This window comes from Aotus nancymaae, unplaced genomic scaffold (assembly GCF_030222135.1).
Source record: "Aotus nancymaae isolate 86718 unplaced genomic scaffold, 86718_ANA_hifiasm-v0.15.2.pri h1tg000014l, whole genome shotgun sequence".
NCBI lineage: Eukaryota > Metazoa > Chordata > Mammalia > Primates > Aotidae > Aotus > Aotus nancymaae.
This window is the reverse complement of record NW_026988425.1, coordinates 10,587,400-10,608,480: the sequence shown is the minus strand read 5'-3', so window position 1 is coordinate 10,608,480 and position 21,081 is coordinate 10,587,400. Positions and strand designations below refer to the sequence as shown.

General features: G+C 50.5%; 1 protein-coding gene across 1 annotated transcript in view; it reads right to left on the bottom strand.

Annotated features, from left to right (window-relative positions):
- Positions 1–3,069: 3,069 nt before the first annotated feature.
- ANKRD33B (ankyrin repeat domain 33B) overlaps positions 3,070–21,081 on the bottom strand; it is an 87,427-nt gene continuing 69,415 nt past the window's right edge. Inside the window, exons 3-4 of the mRNA XM_021675375.2 lie at positions 14,142–14,282; positions 3,070–3,974 (exon numbers count right to left, since the gene is read on the bottom strand). Of these exons, the coding sequence (XP_021531050.2) occupies positions 3,130–3,974; positions 14,142–14,282 (986 nt within the window). The 3' untranslated portion in view covers positions 3,070–3,129. The remainder of the gene's footprint in view (positions 3,975–14,141; positions 14,283–21,081) is intronic.

Genomic DNA, 21,081 nt, shown 5'->3' with positions numbered 1-21,081 from the left:
GGCAAAAAGGAGAAGAACTGGGCCAGCTGCCACGAGCACAGCCGCAGAAGCTGCCTGGACCTGCCTCATGCGCCAGAGGGAAGGGCTGACCACAGACAGAGCACGGCTAGAACGAGTCTAGAGAGGGACCCAGGAGTCTCCAACTCAATCAGGAATGACCCTTCTTTCAGTTGGGTCTGGTGGGTTTTCAAAATCCAATCTTCCCACTGAGGTCACACCAAAGCTGCCTGGGAGGTGAGGCTTCCCAGTCCCACCAGAGCCCCCCACGAAGCTGTCATTTTCCCTTGAGTTGCAAACACTGGCCAGGTAACAGCAGCTTCCCCTCATCAGGCAAGTGGCCAGCTCGCCTTCAGATTTGCCAAAAGAATCCATGTCCTGCCCCACGCTTGCTGGCTCTGGAGGGTTTTCAAAATGCAGGTATCTCTAGATCTGTTTTGTGGACGCCAGGAGCATGACCGGACAAGCCTGTGCTGGCCCCAGGGTCTCCTGTGCACCTGGATGAGGCTGGAACACATCAGTGGCAGGGCCGCAACGTGTCCACTCCAGAACAGCGTGGGACCTAGGGAAATCGCCAGTCGTTTGCTGTCCTTGGAGACTCTGAGGATGGGTTGTGGTGAGGTAGCAGCTGGGCAGGACCAGAAATGTCCATTTTTGACATGGAAGCAGCAGACACCCAGGCTTAGGGTAGAAGTGGGGGCTCCATACCATTCCCAGTGCCAACTTCCCACAGTGGAAACAGGCAGGATGCCTGGCAACCCTCCAAGGGTTAGACGCCACATCAGTCCACACAGAAGCTGCCTGAGCCTGGCAGTTCCCATGACAATGAGACATTCTTGGGAAGGCAAAGCCCTTTGTGGGAGCTCGGGATGGGTGTCCTCTCCCCTCACAATCACAGTGTTAGCGCTGCAGTTCTCCATACAGGCTGAGCGCAGTCACCTGCAGAGCTTCAGGACAGGCCCAGGGCTCAGCTCCCCCAACCAATGCCTTGAGAACTTTTCACAGCAGGGGTAGCTGGTGTTGAGAAGCGTGCCTGGGAGACCACGTGGTCCTGCCCGGCGGGGTCCTCAGTTGACAGAGGTGAGGGTGGGGCTCGTGGTGACTTGGTAATGCTATGAATTATGTACATGCGGCAGGAAGGTGCCGCAATGCCAGAGGATTCAGCAAAGACAACCCCCAAAGATAACCGGTGTCAGTCACAGTCCCCACCTGCTTGAAGGGGACATGGCCAATCCCAATTCCTTGGTCATGAGGGTGACCCACAGTCAACTAATACCTGCAGTTCTCAAACAGGGTCTAGTCCCCTCTGCATTCATCACAGCGCCTTTTGGGATCATGCAAGAAATCCGATCTTAAACACTGTATCATCATCACACCAATCTCCCATTAGCCTGGGTGCAGCCTGCAGTCCTGTTCAGTGGAGCTTTTGGAGAGGCCAGTTTAAGATTCCTAGTTGCTCGATGTCTGATGGTGCCAGCAGGAAGGGAGCCCGGAGAAGCCTGCGCCAGCTCTGCCTGTGTCCTGAGACAGACACCCCGTATCACGACGTACCTAGAGTTATTAGGTGTCATAGTACAGAGCCTCCAAAGAGGCCTGTGAGCGTGTGCGTCCAAGTATTTACATTAATACTGAAATAAAGTGCATATGTGACAGATACTCTACAACCCACGTGGCGAGAGTCATTACAATTAGAAACTCCTGCCTGAGCTTCCAGCTTTCCTACCCTGCCCTGCCGAATTAGAATGCTGCAAATCTGATAATGATTAAAAATACAAAATTATGCAGAAAACGCTCTTTGATAAATTCTAATTGGATCACTGAGAAAAGTGATCTCCATGTCACTTTGGAGATAAAAATGTGGACATAAAACTCTCACCGAGAGCTTGCGGCCCAAGGCAAATCACACCCAAGCCCTGCCCTGCCCAAGGCTCCACATCTTGGAAATTCTATGAGGTTAGCATGAGGACGAACTCAATACCAAGTGCAGTCCTCAAAGGAAAAATAAAAGAAATAACCACACAAGGGACTCTTTGGAACTGAATCTGGAGGAGGGGCTCCCCAGTCCACTCCAGGAGAATTTGCCAAAAACAAGTTTAATTCCTATTCCATTCTCATCGCCTGTTCTAAAAACCACCTCCTCCCCATTCCTGTAATTTGCATCGTTCTGGGCTCCTGACTCTGTTACATCTTTCGTACATTTTAAGGATATCTGGATTCGATTTACTTAAGAACACATATGGCTTAATTTTGTATTTCTGATAATCATTTACCAAATTTGCCCCCGTTTTTATCAAATGACAGTTTTTTCTCCTATTTTTAGTGTTAAATATTTTTCTATCCAGTTTATTTAAAACCCCTTGCTTAAAATGAGTTTAATTCTAGCAATAAATACAAGTTTATCTCTGAATTGTTTTATAATTTGACAATATATGCTTTTCCCCAATATAGTACTGTATTAAGAGTTTTTAAAAGATACAATAACATCTGATCTCTCTGTCTCACTTGATCATGTGTCTGAATGAGTCAATGCCTCCATCAAATAGAAATATCTGGTATCACTTCATCTAATTAAAAAGAACATTCAGTGTGCACATGCACCCACGATGAGGAGAAAACACCAAAGCAAACAGCCAAAAAAAGGAGAATCCCAGGATTTCTGTGTGAACTCATACAGATACCATAAATATTTATCACTAAAAACAGTATTTTAAACAAAAGGTCTTCGGGCAAGTGTATTAAAACTGCCTTGGATACAAAGGGCCCTATCACTTGTAAAACGTTGCAAATTTCATAAATAATGATTAAAAATACAAAATTACGCAGAAAACGCCCTTTGATAAATTGATCTTTAAAAAAAAATCTTAATTGAGGTTCTCTAAAAGGAGCCTTCTAGGCAACATGCCCGCTGGGTGTACTGATTGCCGGGGGGCTGGTGACAGGCGAATCGATGTGGCTCCCCCAGCCCCCTCCTGGGAGCAGCCTGGACAGACAGCCTGGAAACGTGCGCGGCCCCGTGGTCCTGGGAGCAGCAGTGCTTTTCCTAGCACTCAGCGCCCCGGAGCCGCCTCCTCCTCCGCACCCAGCCCCGCGGCCTCGCCCTGGCCCTGGACCCCGCGCTGGGCACACAGGCCCTCACGTCCTCTTCTTCCAGGGCGGCGGGCGCTTCTCCTTCTGCGCACCGGCCTGGCGCTTCTTCTCGGCCTCCTCCGCCTTGCGCTTCTCCTCCTTGGCTTCCTTGTACCTCCACTTGGGGATCTGCAGGTGGCCGCTGTCCTTGGTGCTGCCCTTACGCGCCGGCCGCTCGGGCTGGAACGTGGGCGCGGGCGCCTTGGAGATGCGGACCCGGGGCACCACCACGCCGGGCCGCACGCTGCTCCTCCGCAGGCGCTGCAGGGGCAGGAGGCTGGACTTCCGCGGGGCGGGCGCGGCGGGGCCCCGGGACCCCGGCGGCGGCGGGGGCGGGAGGCTGGCTCTCGGGAAGCCCTCCTGGGAGCCTGCGTTTGAAGGGCCGGTCTGCCCGCGCTGCCCCGCACCCCCCGCCTCCTCCGCCTCATGCGCCCGGGGCCCCCGCGCCGCCAGGATCTCCTGCACCGCCAGCCGCCGCTTCCCCACGCACGGGGGGCTCTCGGGACACACGGTCTGGCACACGATGGCCACGGCGGGGCTGTAGAGGCTGGTGGTCATCCTGACCATGTGATCCAGGGCGCCCCCGTCCTCCGGGCCCCGCACGGAGCGCGGCATGAGCGCAGACAGCACACTGTCCGTGAGCCTCTGCAGGCAGTTCTTGGAGCCCGCGGGCTTCCTCGCAGCCTCGGGGAGCGGCGGCAGCTCCGGTCGGTACTTTTCCCCAAACTGCTCCGGGCAGGGGCGCTCCAGCAGCCTCTGCATGAGGCGAACGGCATCCACGCGGCCCGTGTAAGTGGCCCACTCTTGCGGCGACATCCCACGGCGGGGGTCCCTCGCGTGAACATCCGCCCCTGCAAAACGCAAAACACAAACAGGAGTGGGTGGCGGCAACCAGGACTCTTCCTCCCAAGGCAGAGCCTGGGGCAAAGGCAAAACTGCCCCCCCACCTCCTAGGACTCCACCATAGACCCAGCCACTCCGTGTACCCCGTGCACACCTGAGCGCCCGAAGGTGGGCCTGGAGTGCAGTGGTGGGAACACGGCCCACTGCAGGCTCGACCTCCCGGGCTCAAGCAATCCTCCTAAGTCGGCCTCCTGAGTAGCTGGGACTATACCACCGCCCGGCTAATTTTCTGTAGAGATAGGGTCTTGCTATGTTGCCCAGGCTGGTTTTGAACTCCTGGGCTGGAGCAATCCTCCCGCCTCCACCTCCCAAAGTGCTAGGATTACAGGTGTGAGCCACCGTGCCCAGCCCAACTTGCCTTTTAAGTGCTCCGTTTGATTATCTGTCCTGAATAAAACCCCACCTGAATTCAGCACCTAAACTGCAGAATGTTTTGAAGAAGTAAGATCCTATAGCTGTCCATCAATGGAGAGATGACTAGATAACAAAGCTGCCTTGGATACTTGAATGCTGCGCCTAGAATGTTCTAAAACTACAACCAGTAACAGTCACTCGCAAAGTGGTCGGTGCCCCAGCTGTGGCCTCACTCTGAAGACTGCCATGGGTTCTGGACTGTGGGAAATGGGTGTCCTTTGCTTCTCCCACTGAGGCCTAGCTGGCCAGGTTCTGTCCACCTTTAACAGATGGTGGGTTTTTCCAGGACAGAAAAATTCATTTTTGTTTGCTCAGTACATCTCATGCTGGTCGGTAGGGGGTGTGAATTTTAAAAAGGCTTGTTGCAAAATGAATGGCAGTCACAGTGGCTGTGGGACCTGCCTGGGACCACCAAGATGGTAACAGAGAGAGGGTCTAAGACTTGGGTGTCCTGACCTCAGTCTAACGTACTTCCTACCACCTGCTGGCAGGGCCGGTGTGATGGTTAGTTTTAGTTTTCTATGTCAACTTGGCTAGGCTAGAATACCAGTGATTTAATCAAACATGGATCTAGGTGTTGCCCCAAAGGTATTGTGCAGCTGTGGTTAACATCTATAATCAGTTGACTTTAAGTCAAGGAGATTACCCTTCACAATGTGGGTGGGCTTCACCCAATCTGTTGAGGGCCTTCAGAGCAAAGAGCGAGGTTTCCTGAAGAAAAAGAAATTCTGCCTCAAGACTGCAGCATCTACTTACTCCTGCCTGAGTTTCCAGCTCTCACGCCTACTGCACCAACTTCAGACTCACCAACCTCCACAATCACACAAGCCAATTCCTTAAAATAAATCTCTTGATATCCACATCCTATTGGTTGACTAACACGTCCCCTTACACAGTCTCCCCAGCCACTCTCTTAATAAATCTCCCCAGGCCACCCACTGCCCCCAAATATTGCAAAGTTAGACTTGAACTCAGCTTGATGAAATCTGCATAAATTTCAACATTGAAGTATGGAAATTAAGATGGACTTGCTGTTCAATTAATCTTGGTCTAATCTCAGCCCCACATACTGTTAAAAATCATTGAGGGGCCAGGTGCGGTGGCTAACACCTGTAATTCCAGCACTTTGGGAGGCCGAGTTGGGCAGATCACCTGAGGTCAGGAGTTCGAGACCAGCCTAGCCAACATGGTGATACCCCATCTCTATTAAAAACACAAAAAAATTTAGCTGGGCTTGGTGGCAAGTGCCTGTAATCCCAACTACTCAGGAGGCTGAGACGGGAGAACTGCTTGAACCTAGGAGGCGGAGGTTGCAGTGAGCTGAGATTGTGCCACTGCACTCCAGCCTGGGCAACAGAGCAAAACTCCATCTCAAAAAAAAGAAATCATTGAGGATTTCAAGTCCCATTAGTCAAATCTCCACAGGCAAAGCAACATGGAGAATTAGGGCAATTATCTAGTCTGTGAGCCCCTCCGGGACCAGGCCTGACAGACGCTTCTTCATTTACATCCCACACTCCCACACAGACCCAGGTGTCTGACAAGCCATGGCTGATCAATATGTGCCGAAGTGAGGAAGGCGGGGTCCCCAGCCGCTGTCCTACCCTGCCATCTGCAGTGGCATCATGGCTCCGGCAGACCTAGCTCACCTGAGCTTGTCTGGTAAGGATCTTAACTCTGTGACACATTAAAGAATAGCCATATTAGAAGAGTGGTTATTATTTGGAACTGGAGATCAGGATGGAACTCATTAGCTAGAGTACAATTTATAAACTGACTAAAATGAAAAGGGGGCAGTAAAAGTGTCATTGCAAAAAATAGATGACACATTAAACCTTAATTAATTGCATGTCACTTAAAAAAGGAACAAACTGCAAAATTAAAATCTTAATGAACAGTGCCTGAAAGAGACATTTTTCAAATTAATGGAAAACTAGAGGAAGAGCTGTCCAAAGTTTTGTACTCTTTGTCCTGACGTTCACCTACCTTTTCTGATCTCAGAAAACATAAACACTCTAAGGAACAAAGGCCATTGAGCCCTAGAATCTGAGTCATGCTATAAATTAGGGATCTGCTGCCTTGAAAATGAGTGTGAAGGGTCACATGAATGACCTGAACACAGTAGTTAAATTACAAAAGACAAGTACTGAGGATGAACATTATACAAATACCTTCCAGAGAATACAGAGGATTTCTGAAATACCACTGTATCCATCTTCTCCCCAGGAGACCCCCAGCATTCTCGCCTCCCACCCAGTGTTGTTTGCTCAGGCGGACAGGAGTGAGGCTGCTGCCCACGAGTCCATTCGCTGTCCTGCTGAGTGCTCTAAGTCCACACAAAATCCTCTGTTTCACTTGAGGCAGCAACATCCTCCGTTCTTGGCAATGCATCATGATCAATCTAACCCAGGACTTCTGGACCTCGGCACTATTGACATATTGGGTCAGGTGATTATTTGGTGTGGACTGTCCTGTGCATTGGAGAACGTTTCACAGCGTCCCTGATCCCTACCTTCTTCTAGATGCCAGTGGCACTCTGCCAGTTCTGACAACCAAAAATGTCTCCAGATACATGTCTCCAAATGTCCCCTGGGGCAGCATTACCTCCAGCTGAGAATCACTAGTCGATTCCAATGGCTGCAATCCTGTTCCCCATTTTCCCAGCCTCCCTTAGGACTAAAAGTAGCCAAGCTTCCCAGCACTGGTCACTGAGACCTAAAGAGGGTTTTGCCTCCTGATGAAAGGGACCAGCGTGGTTGGTGCTGCTGCAGCTTCCTGTCTGAAACAAGGGTTGGGTAATTCTCATGGAATCAAGATGTGACAGATCAACAGGCTAAGGGGAGCCGAATGGACAGGAGGAAGCCACTGGGGTCTGTGTTGTCCTCATGGAGTCCAGGGCCAGTTCTGGAGGGTGACTGCCAACCTCAGAGTTCTAGGGAGCTGAGAAATGCAGCCTGTTTTCTTTAAGCCACTGTCTAGTCAGGATTTCTGTTACTTGCAGTCAAAAGCATTCCAAACAGATGCTAATGAGAAAAAAATGGATACTGTCCATCACTCATTCTCGGGAATGCTTTCCCCAGGGGGGCCATGGCCAGGCCCAGGACTAGCAGGAGGTGGGTGGAGCGTGAAGCCCTGAATGTGTCACTTCCTTTCCTGTTTCTCCACCAGCCCCCACCCAGCCGCTTGTTATCCACCCTACAAACCCCAGCTCAGGTCTCCCTCTTGCCACGGGGCTTTTCCTGGCGACAGGGGAACACTGTGACCAGCCCTCACTGCCTCCTCTTGTGTCACCTCCAGCCTATATCTTGGGCACTGTGGATATAATCGGGGTGACAAATCTGGATGCAGGGTCCCAAGAAAGGGCTTGTGCTCCAGCCCAGCAGTGAGGACAGCCACCCCCACCACACAGCAGGTGGGAAGTGTGCTCAAAGTCCTCATCTCCCCTCAAAGAGGGACTGGAGCTGGAGGATACACTTCCCAGCATCTCTGCAAAATCTTTTCCTCATATTGGAGGGTCCATGGGGTCTGAGTCCCAGCTGCCCACAAAGGAAACCTGCTCATTGGTGCACACTTCTTAGCTTCCATTCTTCCCAATCTCACTTCCCGCCCCCTCACTCCACTTCCTGGGGCCTCCTTCCCGCAAAACTACTTGCCCCAAGTCCTTGTCTCGGGGTTTGCTTTTCGGGTGACACAGAATGCTTGACTTTTCATTGCTTCCTGGCTAATGACTTCAAACAATTCTATATGACAAATTCACACTTAGAAGGAAACTCATGTTTTCCTTACAAATAGAAAGAAACCTCTATCTGGTTGGAAATCATCTGGCTTTCCAGAAGGAGATATCAGGGTTTGCCTAAGACAAAAGCAACCCTCCCACCCACAGTGGGAGCATTTCTGATCTCTGTTCCTTGCCGTCCTTTAAATCCACTTTGCTCCTTAAAATCACAGCAGGATTTGAGGTTACTGCTGCTTGTTTTTGCTTCCTGAAGGCTGCAGCAGTTACACCACACTTCAGGCCTAAGTGAGCTCTCTTAAGCAAGCCTGGAACCTGTTAACCTCCACAAATTCTGCCTCTCTTCAGAAAAAAAAATACTATCCTCAATACGCTTCTCAGAGCCACCTGTGTAAATAGACCTGTCACTGTGGGGCATTCACATTTCAGTGAATTGACAAGATTCTGCAGGTCCCCTTGTGATGCTCTTCAGCAGAGCGTGCGTTATTTCTTACTAAGCCAAATCCAGAGACGCGATCCATCAGCTTCTCATAACCTGGTTATACTTTTTACCAAAATCTGAAGTGCCAATCTAAAAGAAGGCTCTGGCTAATAGTTTCTTTAAATGGTTTAATTTTTCTTAATATCGGCTATTTAAATGGAAAGAATAAGAGTTAACATATTTGTGCGAATTTTAAAAATATGTCAAGAGCTGTCCTTATTGCTGTCCGCTAACCCCAGGAAGCAAGTCAATGTGGGGATCGCTCCAGCGTAGAGACCCCTAAGTGTCTCCGCCATAATGGAGCTTGAGCCCAGACACATTTCTCCCCCCTGGAGGCAGTCGAGCTGAGGGTATTTGCAAAGTTAATGGGTCTATCGCCTCTCTGGTGCCTTGCATAGATCATTAACATTTTAACTATAGGTTTCCCCAGCCTGATAATGAGACCCACCTGCATGACTTGATTGTACCCATTGAGTGTTTTCCACTGCCTAAGCTTGTAGACGGATGGCTTTCTCTTCCCTTTCATAAGATAATGACATCTGTTCCGGTAAATGAGATGGGACAAAGAATGCTTATGTAAATGAGGTGGGACAAAAGAATGTTTCTGTGAATGAGATAGGGCAAAGATATACACTAACTATGTGCACAATAAAGTTTGCTGGTTTAGGCATTGCTAAATTGGGCAATTGCCTGGCCAGCCCTCCAGACTCCAGCTTTCTGTCTCTCTTTTCTTCTGCGCACCCTCTCTCTTCCAGGTATTGGGACCCTCTTGCAGGTCAAGAGACCCCGGCAGACGTGCCGTTCTCACAGACCCCAACAATTCAACACTTTTCTTTTTAATACTCATACATCTACTTTAAAAGGAAAATAAAACCCACTTTTCTTGGGAGAACTATAAGCTCACTTAGTACTAACAGTAGAAGATGAAAATATTCTAGAAGTTAAACACTACAACCAAAGCCTAAGCGGGCAGCTCAAAAGCTCCCTAAAAAAAAAAAAATGTCCCTTTTTTGTTTCTGAGACAGAGTCTTACTCTGTTGCCAGGCTGGAGTGCAGTAGCACCATCTCGGCTCACTGCAACCTCTGCCTCCCAGGTTCAAGCAATTCTCTTGCCTCAGCCTCCCAAGTAGCTGCAGGCGTCTGCTACTATGCCCGGCTAAATGTTTTTGTATTTTTAGTAGAAATGGGGTTTCACCGTGCTGGCCAGGCTGATCTCAAAGTCCTGTCCTCAGGTGATCCACCCACCTCAACCTCCCAAAGTGCTGGGATTACAGGTGTGAGCCACTGTGCCCGGCCAAGATGTCGCATTTTATTTGAGGGAGGAATACAGAGCAAGCAAGGAAGAGCACACAGATGGGAAAATGCCTCTTCTCTCTTCATCCATCCATTCCCATTTAAATTAGTTACATCAGCGGTGCTCAAAGGGAAGCAATTTTCCCCCCAACTTGGGAGACTTTTAGCAACATCTAGAGACGTTTTTGGTTGTCACAACTGGGAAGATGCTACAGTCATCTTGTGGATAGAGACCAGGGAGGCCACTAAAAATCCTGCAATTTGAGGCCAGGCGCCGTGGCCCACGCCTGTAATCCCAGCACTTTAGGAAGCTGAGGCAGGCTATCACAAGGTCAGGAGATCAAGACCAGCCTGGCCAACATGGTGAAACCCTGTCTCTACTAAAAATACAAAAATTAGTCAGGCGTGGGGGCATGTGCCAGCTGTAATCCCAGCTACCTGGGAGGCTGAGGCAGGAGAATCACTTGAACCAAGGAGTCAGAGGTTGCAGTGAGCTGAGATTGTGCCACTGCACTCCAGCCTGGTGACAGAGTGAGACTCTGTTTCCAAAGGGAAAAAAAAAAAAATTACAATTTGAAAGCCCCACAACAAAGAATTATCTAGCCCTGCATGTCAGTAGTGCTGAAATTAAGAAACCCCTGAGGTAGGGGCTTACTACCCTCATTAAGAAAGCTTAACTATCTCATTCACAAGATATTTTTCAAAGGGAAAAATAAACCACATTTTTTCATTCATTTAACAGATAACTATTGAACACATAAACTCACCAATAATGATAATAACAGTAATCACAACCGACACAGTGGGAAGGCTTCTCCAAGCCCAGCCTGCACCTGGGGCGGGACTGTTCCGATGTGACCTTGCTTGGTCCCCATCCCGTCTTCCTGCGGTAGGTGCTATCATTAGCCTCACTTTATAGAAGAGGAACTTGAGGTTCAGTGAGGTGAGTGACAGGCTGCAGGTGTAGAGACGGAAAGTGGAGAAGATGGATTTGAAGCTGGGTCCTGGCTGCTGGGTTGTATTTCGTACAGGACAGGGAAAGACTCAGTAGATGCAGACAATAATCTGTGGATTGTTCTAGACTGTGTTGGGGCATAGGGCTTGCAAATTGGGGAACAGGGAAGGGAGAGTATAAAATCGAATGCCAAGTTTGTATCCAAATAACTTATGGGAGAAAAGTAGTGTCAGCAGCAAACCCACTGCCCTCTCAAGCAGGTTCATCGTTCCAAGAGATGTGTTAAGGTGTTTCTGGAATCCTCTAAATGCTGTCACACATACCTGAAACCCCCAGGAGACCCAGGGAAGAAAGCATGGCAATCAAGCAGAGTGATTAGAAGGCAACTGACCTAAAAAAGGTTTGTAGTGAACTCAAATTAACTCAATGGGAAAGTGCACTGATGTCACTGACATCATAAATGTTCACTTGAAAAAGTAAATTACTAAAGATCTACACTCAATTATAACTAGATCCAGAAATAGTAAAAGTGTCTGAAGCTCCTGCCAAACACAAAGCACCGCATAATCACCATTTAATTAGAAGGAACCATTTCTCATTGATAAGGACAGGCAGGGCCGAAATTCTGTTGAAACTGATAATCTCGTTCTATAAAGATGAAACTATCGTCTCTGAATCAAAAGTACCATTGATGGGACTCATTTTAATTAAAATTTTTTTATTTCCAAGAAAATTTCCATCTTTGAAGCCTCTATTCTCATTCACTGAACTTATTTTTTTATAGCATCCCCTAAGACTAAAGAATCCCCTAAGGTTAAACCAGAAGGGAAAATAAATCTGAAGCAGTTGTGAATCCTCTAACTCCAGATTAATCTCGAGAAAATCAACAGACGGGCTCAGACTGGGCAGCACTGCACACTGGCTGGGATAAGACTGTCCGGTCATGAACAACAGGTTATGACAGAAACTTCAGACAAAAGAAGATTGGGGGCAGGGCGCGGGGACTCAGGCCTGTAATACCAACACTCTGGGAGGCTGAAGCGGGCGGATCACCTGAGGTCAGGAGTTTGAGTCTAGCCTGGTCAACATGATGAAACTCTATCTTTACTAAAAGTACAAAAATTAGCCGGGTGTAGTGGTGCACGCCTGTGATATCAGCTACTTGCTAGGGTGAGGCAGGCGAATTGCTTGAACCCAGGAGGTGGAGGTTGCAGTGAGCTGAGATCATGCCACCGCATTCCAGCCTGGGCGACAGAGTAAAACAGTCTCAAAATAAAAAAGAAGAAGAAGACTGGGACAACTAAGGAGAGGACAAATAAATGTGGGAGCCCAGCAGGGGTCCTGGAACAGAAAAGGGACATTAGTGGAAGCACTGATGCCTGGGAAAACTCTGATGCACCCTCAGGATAACCAAGGGCGGGCAGGGGTGGTGCTGTGGTCTGAATGCTGACGATCCTCCAAAATTCCTATGCTGGAACTTCAGACCCACTGGGATGGTATTAAGAGGTGAGGCCTTTAGGGGGTGATTAGATTATTGGGCTCTGCCCTCCTGAATCAAACTAGTGCCTTATGAAGGAGGCCTTGAGGGTGCCTCAATGTCCCCTCCTCCATGAGAGGAGACAGCAAGAAGGAATGGGCGTCACCAGACACTGAACCTGCTAGTACCTTGATCTTGGACGACTCAGCCTCCTCAGGTGCAAGCAATAAATTTCTACAGTTTACAAATTACCCAGGTGAGGTATTTTGTTATAGCAGCAGAACAACTAAGAGAGGAAATCCACTTCTTCAGGAACTTGCAGAGCCAAGCAGGACTGGCTGAACTCAGTGCCACGAACAAAAATAAATACAAAATAACAGAATTAAGGAACAGTGAAAGCAGCATCGCACATTCACTGAGATGTAAGCTGCTAATTAAATCTAACGCAACGTGTGCTTGACACACATTTTCTCATTTAATTCTCAACCCGATGAGGTTGCATGAAGGGTGATCGTCAATTCTATTTCAGAGAGAAGACAAGAATTAAAGCTATTAGTTGTGTGTCATTTAGTGTAGTAGCTCATTGAAGCTGGAGAGCCCTTAGGAGTGTATAAAGTATTGTCATATTTCAGCCTCACGGAGGTAAAAGAGGAGAAAAGAGGTCATTACTCCCATTTCACAGATGTGGACAGGAAAGTGCTTTCTCCAAGATGGTACAAAAGACAAAGGGAGGTTGATCCAGGTTGATAGCCTGAGAACTTTCCACTCTATGATACAACATAGAAAAAGGAAATTGCCACACACATCACCAGAAATACCATATCACCTCCTAAAATCACCAAGCAACTCCACGTCACTTCCTAACCCCACCACGCAACCCCACGTCACCTCCTAAAATCACCAAGCAACTCCACGTCACCTCCTAACCCCACCACGCAACCCCACGTCACCTCCTAACGTCACCATGCAATTCCACGTCACCTCCTAACCCCACCACGCAACCCCACGTCACCTCCTAACGTCACCATGCAATTCCACGTCACCTCCTAACACCACCATGCAACCCCACGTCACCTCCTAACGTCACCATGCAATTCCACGTCACCTCCTAACACCACCACGCAACCCCACGTCACCTCCTAACGTCACCATGCAATTCCACGTCACCTCCTAACACCACCATGCAACCCGTCACCTCCTGACGTCACCATGCAATTCCATGTCACCTCCTAACACCACCATGCAACCCCACGTCACCTCCTGACGTCACCATGCAATTCCACATCACCTCTTACTGTTACTATGCAATGTCACCCACCAGCAAGCAGGGAGCTAGGACTGCCTGGGCCATTCCCACGGTCCCTATGCCCACCTTCAGCAGCACAGTCTTGCCATTTACAGTCAAGACATCACCCCTTTCTGAGGAGGAACAAGACAGGGCTTGGAGAGTAGAATGGGTGGGCAGGAGGAAAATAGGGGGTGAGGGAAGATGCCATCCACTGCCAAGCTCAGCAGGGAGCAGAAAGGGGCATCCTGACAGGAACCAATGCCATGACTTCTCTCCGTGATCCTGAAAGCACTTGCTTCTGGCTTTTTAAAAAACTCAGATAATGACAGCAGTACACCTCAGTGATGAATCTATTCTTTATTGCAACGACTAGGCTTTGTTTCTATGGGAGTGATTACTCTCAAAACATATTCTGTAAAGGAGCAACCCTGGCGCCCCGGGGCCCCTGCAGGCTGCACGGGACAGGGGACATACCTGCCAGCATCAGGGCTCGGATGCAGTCGGTTCGACCCTGCATGGCGGCTTTCATCAGGGCAGTGAACCCAAATGCGTTCCTCCTTTCAAGGTCCAGACCGGGGAAATAGTTCAACAAGTAGTTGGTGATGATCACGTGCCCTGTAAAGAGAAGCGTACACGTGTATTGGTTCCCACTTCCACAAAATGTGCCCATCCAGCCAGGCCTTCCTAGAAAGAGAAAGAGACGCCAAGTCAGCCCTGGACCAGCCGGTCTGCTGTGTGAGTTTTCCTGGGACTCCAAGATAGAATTCTCCTGGAGCCCAGGAAACGGAGGAAAGCAGAGGGCGCTGCCCTGGCTGCAGCGCTGCTGTTTGGGATTCATGCGGATTCCCTTCAGCAAAGCACTCTGGGGAGGAGCTGCCCCATCACACTGCCGGGGTGGATGTGGGGAGCAGGGAGGCTGCCCGCAGGTAGGGAGCGCAGCCCCAGGCACCAAATGCAGGCAGGAAGCCTCAACTCCCAGCAGGAGGCGCCCATGCAAACAGATGCAAAAGCTGCAAATGAGCTTCAGAACCACTTCCAAGTGCTCTGGAGCTGCAGGGAGGAAAAAGCCATCATCATAGCAATAGGACAGTGCCAGTTCCCACCCAGAAGCAGGAGTCTCTCTCTCTACCTGTGCCCCGCTCCCGCCTGCAGTCAGCCTCTCTCTCTCTCCCCCACCCCCGGCCCCGCCCCCGCCCCGCTTCTCTCTCTCTGTCTCCCTACCCCTACATACATCCCACAGAGTGTCGCAAACAAGGTTCTTGGCTATAAAGCAAAGTGGGTAAGGAGATTTCTTAGAGGACACAGATTTCTCCCCTTTGTCAACTTGTACCTCCAAAAAGTATCTGCCTTTCTGCTCATTCCCAGACGCGCCCACGGTGCTCTCGGTAAATGGTGAATGAGAACATCACAGCAACATCACAGCAACAACATCACAGCAACACTGCTGTTTCCAGCATTCACCATGCAAAGCCAAAATGGTCTAGGAGAGCATCCCCTTGGGTCAACTGTCCATGCCGCCCCGCGTCAGCTAGCCCCTAAGTCCTTGTGTGAGTACACCCCACCCTCCCCGCCTTCAGCGCCCTGGAGCAGGGTCCCAGCCTCAGCACAGTCGGCACAGTCGGCATGGGGGCGGTGCATGACTCTTGGTTGTGGGGACTGCCCTGTGCACTGCAGGGCAGATCCCTGCTCTCTACCCATTAGACGCCAGTCGCAACCATCCCCACTCCTGCACAGGTTGTGACAATTAAAACGGTGTCCAGACACTGCCAAATCGCCATTGGTGGCGCAAGAACACCCCAGCTGAGAACCACTATCCCAGAGTGAAATCTCAGATTTCACTCCTTCGTGACGACCACACCTGGTGGAAAGAGCTTCTTCTCCCTTCCGCTGCACCCTCCCCTTAGCTGTCACCTCTGGCAGGCCCCAGCTGATGAGTCTGAAGCCCTTGGGAATGTGAGCTGTCTGCCAGAGTCTCTCTTCCTGAATCCCAGGGGAGGTGCAGCGTACCCAGTTCCCATCCTTTTTGTTTGTTTAAGAGATGGAGTCTCTCTCTGTCACCCAGACTGGAGTGCAGGAGCATGATCAGAGCTCACTGTAGTGTGGACCTCCCGGGCTCAAGAGATCCTCCCTCCTGAGCCTTCCAAGTAACTGGGCTCACAGGCAAGCACCATCACACCCAGCTAATTCTTTTAAAAAATTTTTGTAGAGATGGGATCTCCCAATGTTGCCAAGGCTGGTCTCAAACTCCTCCATTCAAGCAGTCCTCCTGCCTCAGCCTCCCAAAGTGCTGGGATTACAGGTGTGAGCCACCGTGCTTGGACACAGGTCCCATTCTTAAGCACTGATGATGCAGCACTCAGAAATCCCCACTCATTCATTCCGACTCAAGCATGTTCCTTCCAGCCCCGACTGTCGGGGCTGCGGGGGCCTCGTGGCCATTCCTATGTACTCCCTCCTTAACTCGGTATTACCTCCCCCCAGGAGCCCCTGAATCATGGAGAAGCCAGGCCCGGGGGCCCAGAATCCCCACTAGCATCTGGTTTGCACAGAAACTTCCAATGGGTGGCACTGCCTAAGATTTGGGATGGGAGAGAGGCTGCAAGGACATTGCTCTGGTGTCGGGCAGCCATGAGACCTGAGTTGCCTCCCGAGCCCAGCCCACCTCCGCAGACTGAGAATACCAAGCCAGCCTGAGGTTGCGGCAGCTTCCAGAATTCCCCGCTGCAGCTCAGATCTCCAGCAGGCAGGGCTGGGTGCCCTTGGCCTCTGCTCCCCCAGCCCCTTCAGTTCAGTAAATCCAATATGAAACCCTCCGATCCATCAAGCGGCCCTGTCTCCCCAGCCAACCTCCGAGGGATAACACTGCCGGGGCCGGAGCCCAGCTTCCTCCTTTGAGGGCCACTCGAGGCTGCTGCCCCACCCATGTGATTTGCTGTGGATTTGCTCTTCATCAATCCAAGTGAAGAACCAACAGGCAGCCACAATCAGGGGTGAACCCTCCTGCCGGGCACGGCGGCACCTTACCACTGACCTCAGCCCATCTCCTGAGCTCGCCACACATGTGAAAAGCAGAACATGTATCTTTTTGAAAGAGAAGCCCTGACGTATATAACAGCATTAGGACCTTAACTAGCAGGAAACAAAGGGAGCGACCCCCTGGCTGTGTGACTCACAGACCGCCTCCGGTGCTTTTCTGACTGGTTTACACCACATCGTCCTCCCTCGTCTTTTACAGGACGGGGGAGGGGTAAGGCCAGCAGTCAGGCGCCCAGAGCTGAGGAATGACTCTCACCTGGGTGGTGCGGGAAGGTGGGGGCATCCTTTGATCTCAGTTTGGTTTAAGGTCCAGTTAAATGCTGGATGGCACCTGTCAGTTAGATTTAGCCAGGGTCATAGTGAAACCAACTGCAATTCGTTTGGAGCCATTTTTTTAAACTGTGAAACTGCGTGTCTGTCACAGTCTTCAGCAGGATGTTCCTTTGCACTGATATATCCTAAGCGCTTCGAACAGGTGGAAAGAGGAAAAACTGAAAGTCCACAAGGCAAACCGCCCATTATACACACCTGTTCTGCATGTTATGTTGAGTTCACAAAGACCAACGTGCAGCCGACTTGTTCTGACTCTCAGCCTGAGCTTCCCATGATCCCAGAAATCACACCCTGCTTCCCACGGGCTTTCCCAGGATGGCAGAATGATACCTCTTATCACACAGATGACCCCATTCAATGGAAATCGAAGGTGGACCCAATACTTCTAAGAATGTATAAATATTAACCTTTCTTCTTTAAAAACCATGATGACTAACCAAAGGGAGTTTTCCCTAAATATATAAAATATATTAAAATATATATATACACACACACACACACACATATATGAGATACACAGCCTTCCATGCACAAGGAAACCCAAACACAAGCCATATTGAAATCTGGTTTGAGGCCGGGCATAGTGGCTCACTCCTATAATCCCAGCACTTTGGGAGGCTGAGGCAGGCAGATCACTTGAGGCCACCAGCCTGGGCAACATGGTGAAGCCCTCCCTGTCTCTACTAAAAATACAAAAATTAGCTGGGCATGATGGTGCATGCCTGTATTCCCAGCTACTCGGGAGGTTGAGGCGGGAGAATTGCCTGAACCTGGGAGGTGGAGGTTGCAGTGAGCCGAGATCCCACCACTGTACCCCAGCCTGGGTGAGAGTGAGACCCTGTCTACTTTGAGCCCAGTCCAACTTGGACATTGTGAATCAGGCTTGGTTCCTGAAATCCTGAGATAAGCCCTTTTAAAGGGTAGGCTCACCTAGAGAACCCCAGAACACCCCCTCACCCACAATGAGCCCTACCCTGCTTAAGAGAGGATCACAAGTGCCCCAGGGAGGAAGTGCAATTGAATGAAATCGTGTCACTGGGACACAGTGTAGACAATGAGCTCAGTAATGAAGAGAGCCGGCTCTGGGAACAGCGTGGTTCAAGGCCCAGGCCTGCCACTCACAATCTGGGTGGCTTTTGGAAGTCAACTTTTCCACATTTATAAGATAAGAGATAGTATCAACCTCCCAGTTGTGAAAATTACAGGAGATAATGTGTGTAAAACATGCCCAGCAGAATAGAAAAATCTCCTGGAAGAAAAATTCTAAGTAATCTAGGCAGGCACTCCACTCTCACGGAGCTAGAATATAGTTCCCCACTCCTTAACCCGCGGGCTGTGCGCAATGACTTCCCGTCAAAGAGTATTACGTGGAAACGGGGGAGGAGAGAGACCTTCACAGTGGAGAAACCTACTAACATGACCTCAGCCAGGTGACCAAGGCCAGCGTCATCAATGATGGGTCAGCTTGGTAGCGGGTCTCCTGGTGCCACGTGCTGGGAATAGCCCTTTACATCAGGGTCTTCCTCCAAAAACTCAGAACTCCAGTCTCATCACAAGAAAAGCATCAGACACATCCAAATTAAGGAACATTCTACAAAGTACCCAACCAGTCCTCCTCAAAACTGTCAAGGTCATGAAAAACAAGAGAAGTCTGAGACACTCACAGCACAGCCAAGGGAGCCTGAGGAGCCATGAGAGCTACATGCCACGTGCAATCCTGCCACAGAAGAAGGAAATCTGAATAAAGACTGGACTTCAGTTAACAGTGGTGCATTGATAGCAGTCCATTCACTGTGTCCAGCACATCACGAATGTCAGATCTTAACAACAGAGGGAAACGGTGCAAGGCACACAGGCATTCTCTGTACAGTGTTTGCCGTTTCTCTGTAAGTATAAACTGTTCTCAAATCAAAAGTTTATTTTAAAACAGAGGAGAACTGGCCGGGTGTGGTGGCTTATGCATGTAATCCCAGCACTTTAAAAGGCCGAGGTGGGCAGATCACCTGAAGTCGGGAGTTTAAGACCAGCCTGGCCAACATGGGGAAACCCTGTCTCTACTGCAAAAACAAAAATTAGCAGGCGACTGTAATCCCAGCTACTCAGGAGTCTGAGGCAGGAGAATCACTTGAACCCAGGAGGCAGAGGTTGCAGTGAGCCAAGATCATGCCATTGTACTCCAGCCTGGGTAACAGAGCAAGACTCCATCTCAAAATAAACAAACAAAAATTAAAATTAAAATTAAAAAGGGGAGAAATAGCACAGAGCCATTCAAAACGAGTGCAAGGTAGAGACAATGATTCACAGCTGGCTGTTCGGCCTGGTGTGGGGCCTCTCCACCCCCGGGCCGAGGCTCTCCCAGTGGAGGGGACCACACCAGGAAGCCACGGGAGCCTTCAGGAGGCAGAGACGGAGCCCGGCCCCCCATCCCAGGCAGGCAGGAGGAGGGAGAGGAGTGCTTGAATGGACAGGTCTGGGGCATGCGAAAGAGGAAAGCCGGCCATGCTGCCTGGCCCCCCACACCCCGGCTCTGTCCTGCAGGGATGACGAGGCGCCTTGGTCGGGAGACACATGGAGGCGGACACCCCCGCCACCCCCGCCAACAGTCTGGCCCAACAGCGCTCCTGCAGTTCTGGGCTGACGCTTCCCCAGGCCCTACGGGGCAAATGTTAAACTCTTCACATGGAAGTCACCTCCCTCACACAGACCCCTCCTGGGTGACTCACCTTCATGCTCACAGAGGGAACAGAAACCACCAGAAGGGAATCCCCTCGGCTTTCCCCCGTCCCCCCACATACCGCCCACATTCGCAGGCCTCTGAGAAGGAAAAGTGAAACCCTGAGCCCTCCAACTGACTGAACCGACCCCCTCCTGGCCAAGGGGACCCCAGAGAACCCTTGAAAACTGGGTCCCGGCTCTGGCAGGATGGAAGGGCGAGGCACCGCGTTACACCCTTTCCTTGCTGACCACCGTGGGGCTCAATTTCCTAAGGCTGAACAGAACCCAGCCCGTCCTAAAGACTCCACCGCCTGATGCTGCCCCACCCTTCTGCGATTTGGACAAAACAACCGACCAGCATTCCTTCCTCATGAGAGACACCCGCCATGGCTTCGGGTGGGGCCGGGAGGTCCACGGAGGCTGCACAGTGCGGGCTTCCACGTCCCCTGCTTCACCTTTTGACGTCAGAGGCCTGCAAACTCCACCCTTCCAGATGGTGCTAATGCTGTAGCGTTTTGAACACAGGTCCCAGGGACAGGCACGGAGCTCCATTGCACACGTGTGTTTTTCTCGTCTCATCAATATTCCATGCTTCCCCAATAGAGCATGTGTTTTGGGCCACCTCGTCCAGCATACATTTCTGTCTTGTTCTTCTGCCCTGCAAGGGTCTGTTTCTGGCTTCTGGCCGGAGGCTCTGCTTCCCAGCCTGTCACAATGGCCGCCCGGCAGCCTGCACCCCTTTATGAGGAGAAAGCTCTTCTTTCCAAGTTTATGAACCTCGTCATTCCCAGTTGACATTTTCTATTGAAAAGGCAGGGGATGGCTGAGCACGGTGGCTCATGCCTGTAATCCCAACACTTTGGGAGGCCGAGTCGGACAGATCGTGAGGTCAGGAGTTCAAGACCAGCCTAACAAACATGGTGAAACCTCGTTTCTACTAAAAATACAAAAATTACCCCGGCATGGTGGTGTGCCCTCAGTAACCCCAGCTACTCGGGAGGCTGAGGCAGGAGAATCATTCGAACCCAGGAGGCAGAGGGTTGCAGTGAGCAGAGATGGCGCCACTATAGGCCAGCCTGGGCGATCTCTGCTCACTGTCTCAAAAAAAAAAAGAAGGAAAAAAAAAAGAAAAAGAAAGGAAAATGCAGGGGATTCTCCTCTTGCTGAAAGAGGCTTGTCCCTGCTCCTCCCCTCCTGTGCCGATGGCCACTCCCTGCCCACTGATAGGGAATGTTTCTGTATTATATCCCTCCCGCTTCTCTTCAACTCTCCCTCCTGGAAGACGCACTCCCCTCAGAATGCCGTTGTGGCTCGGAAAACAATACCCCAC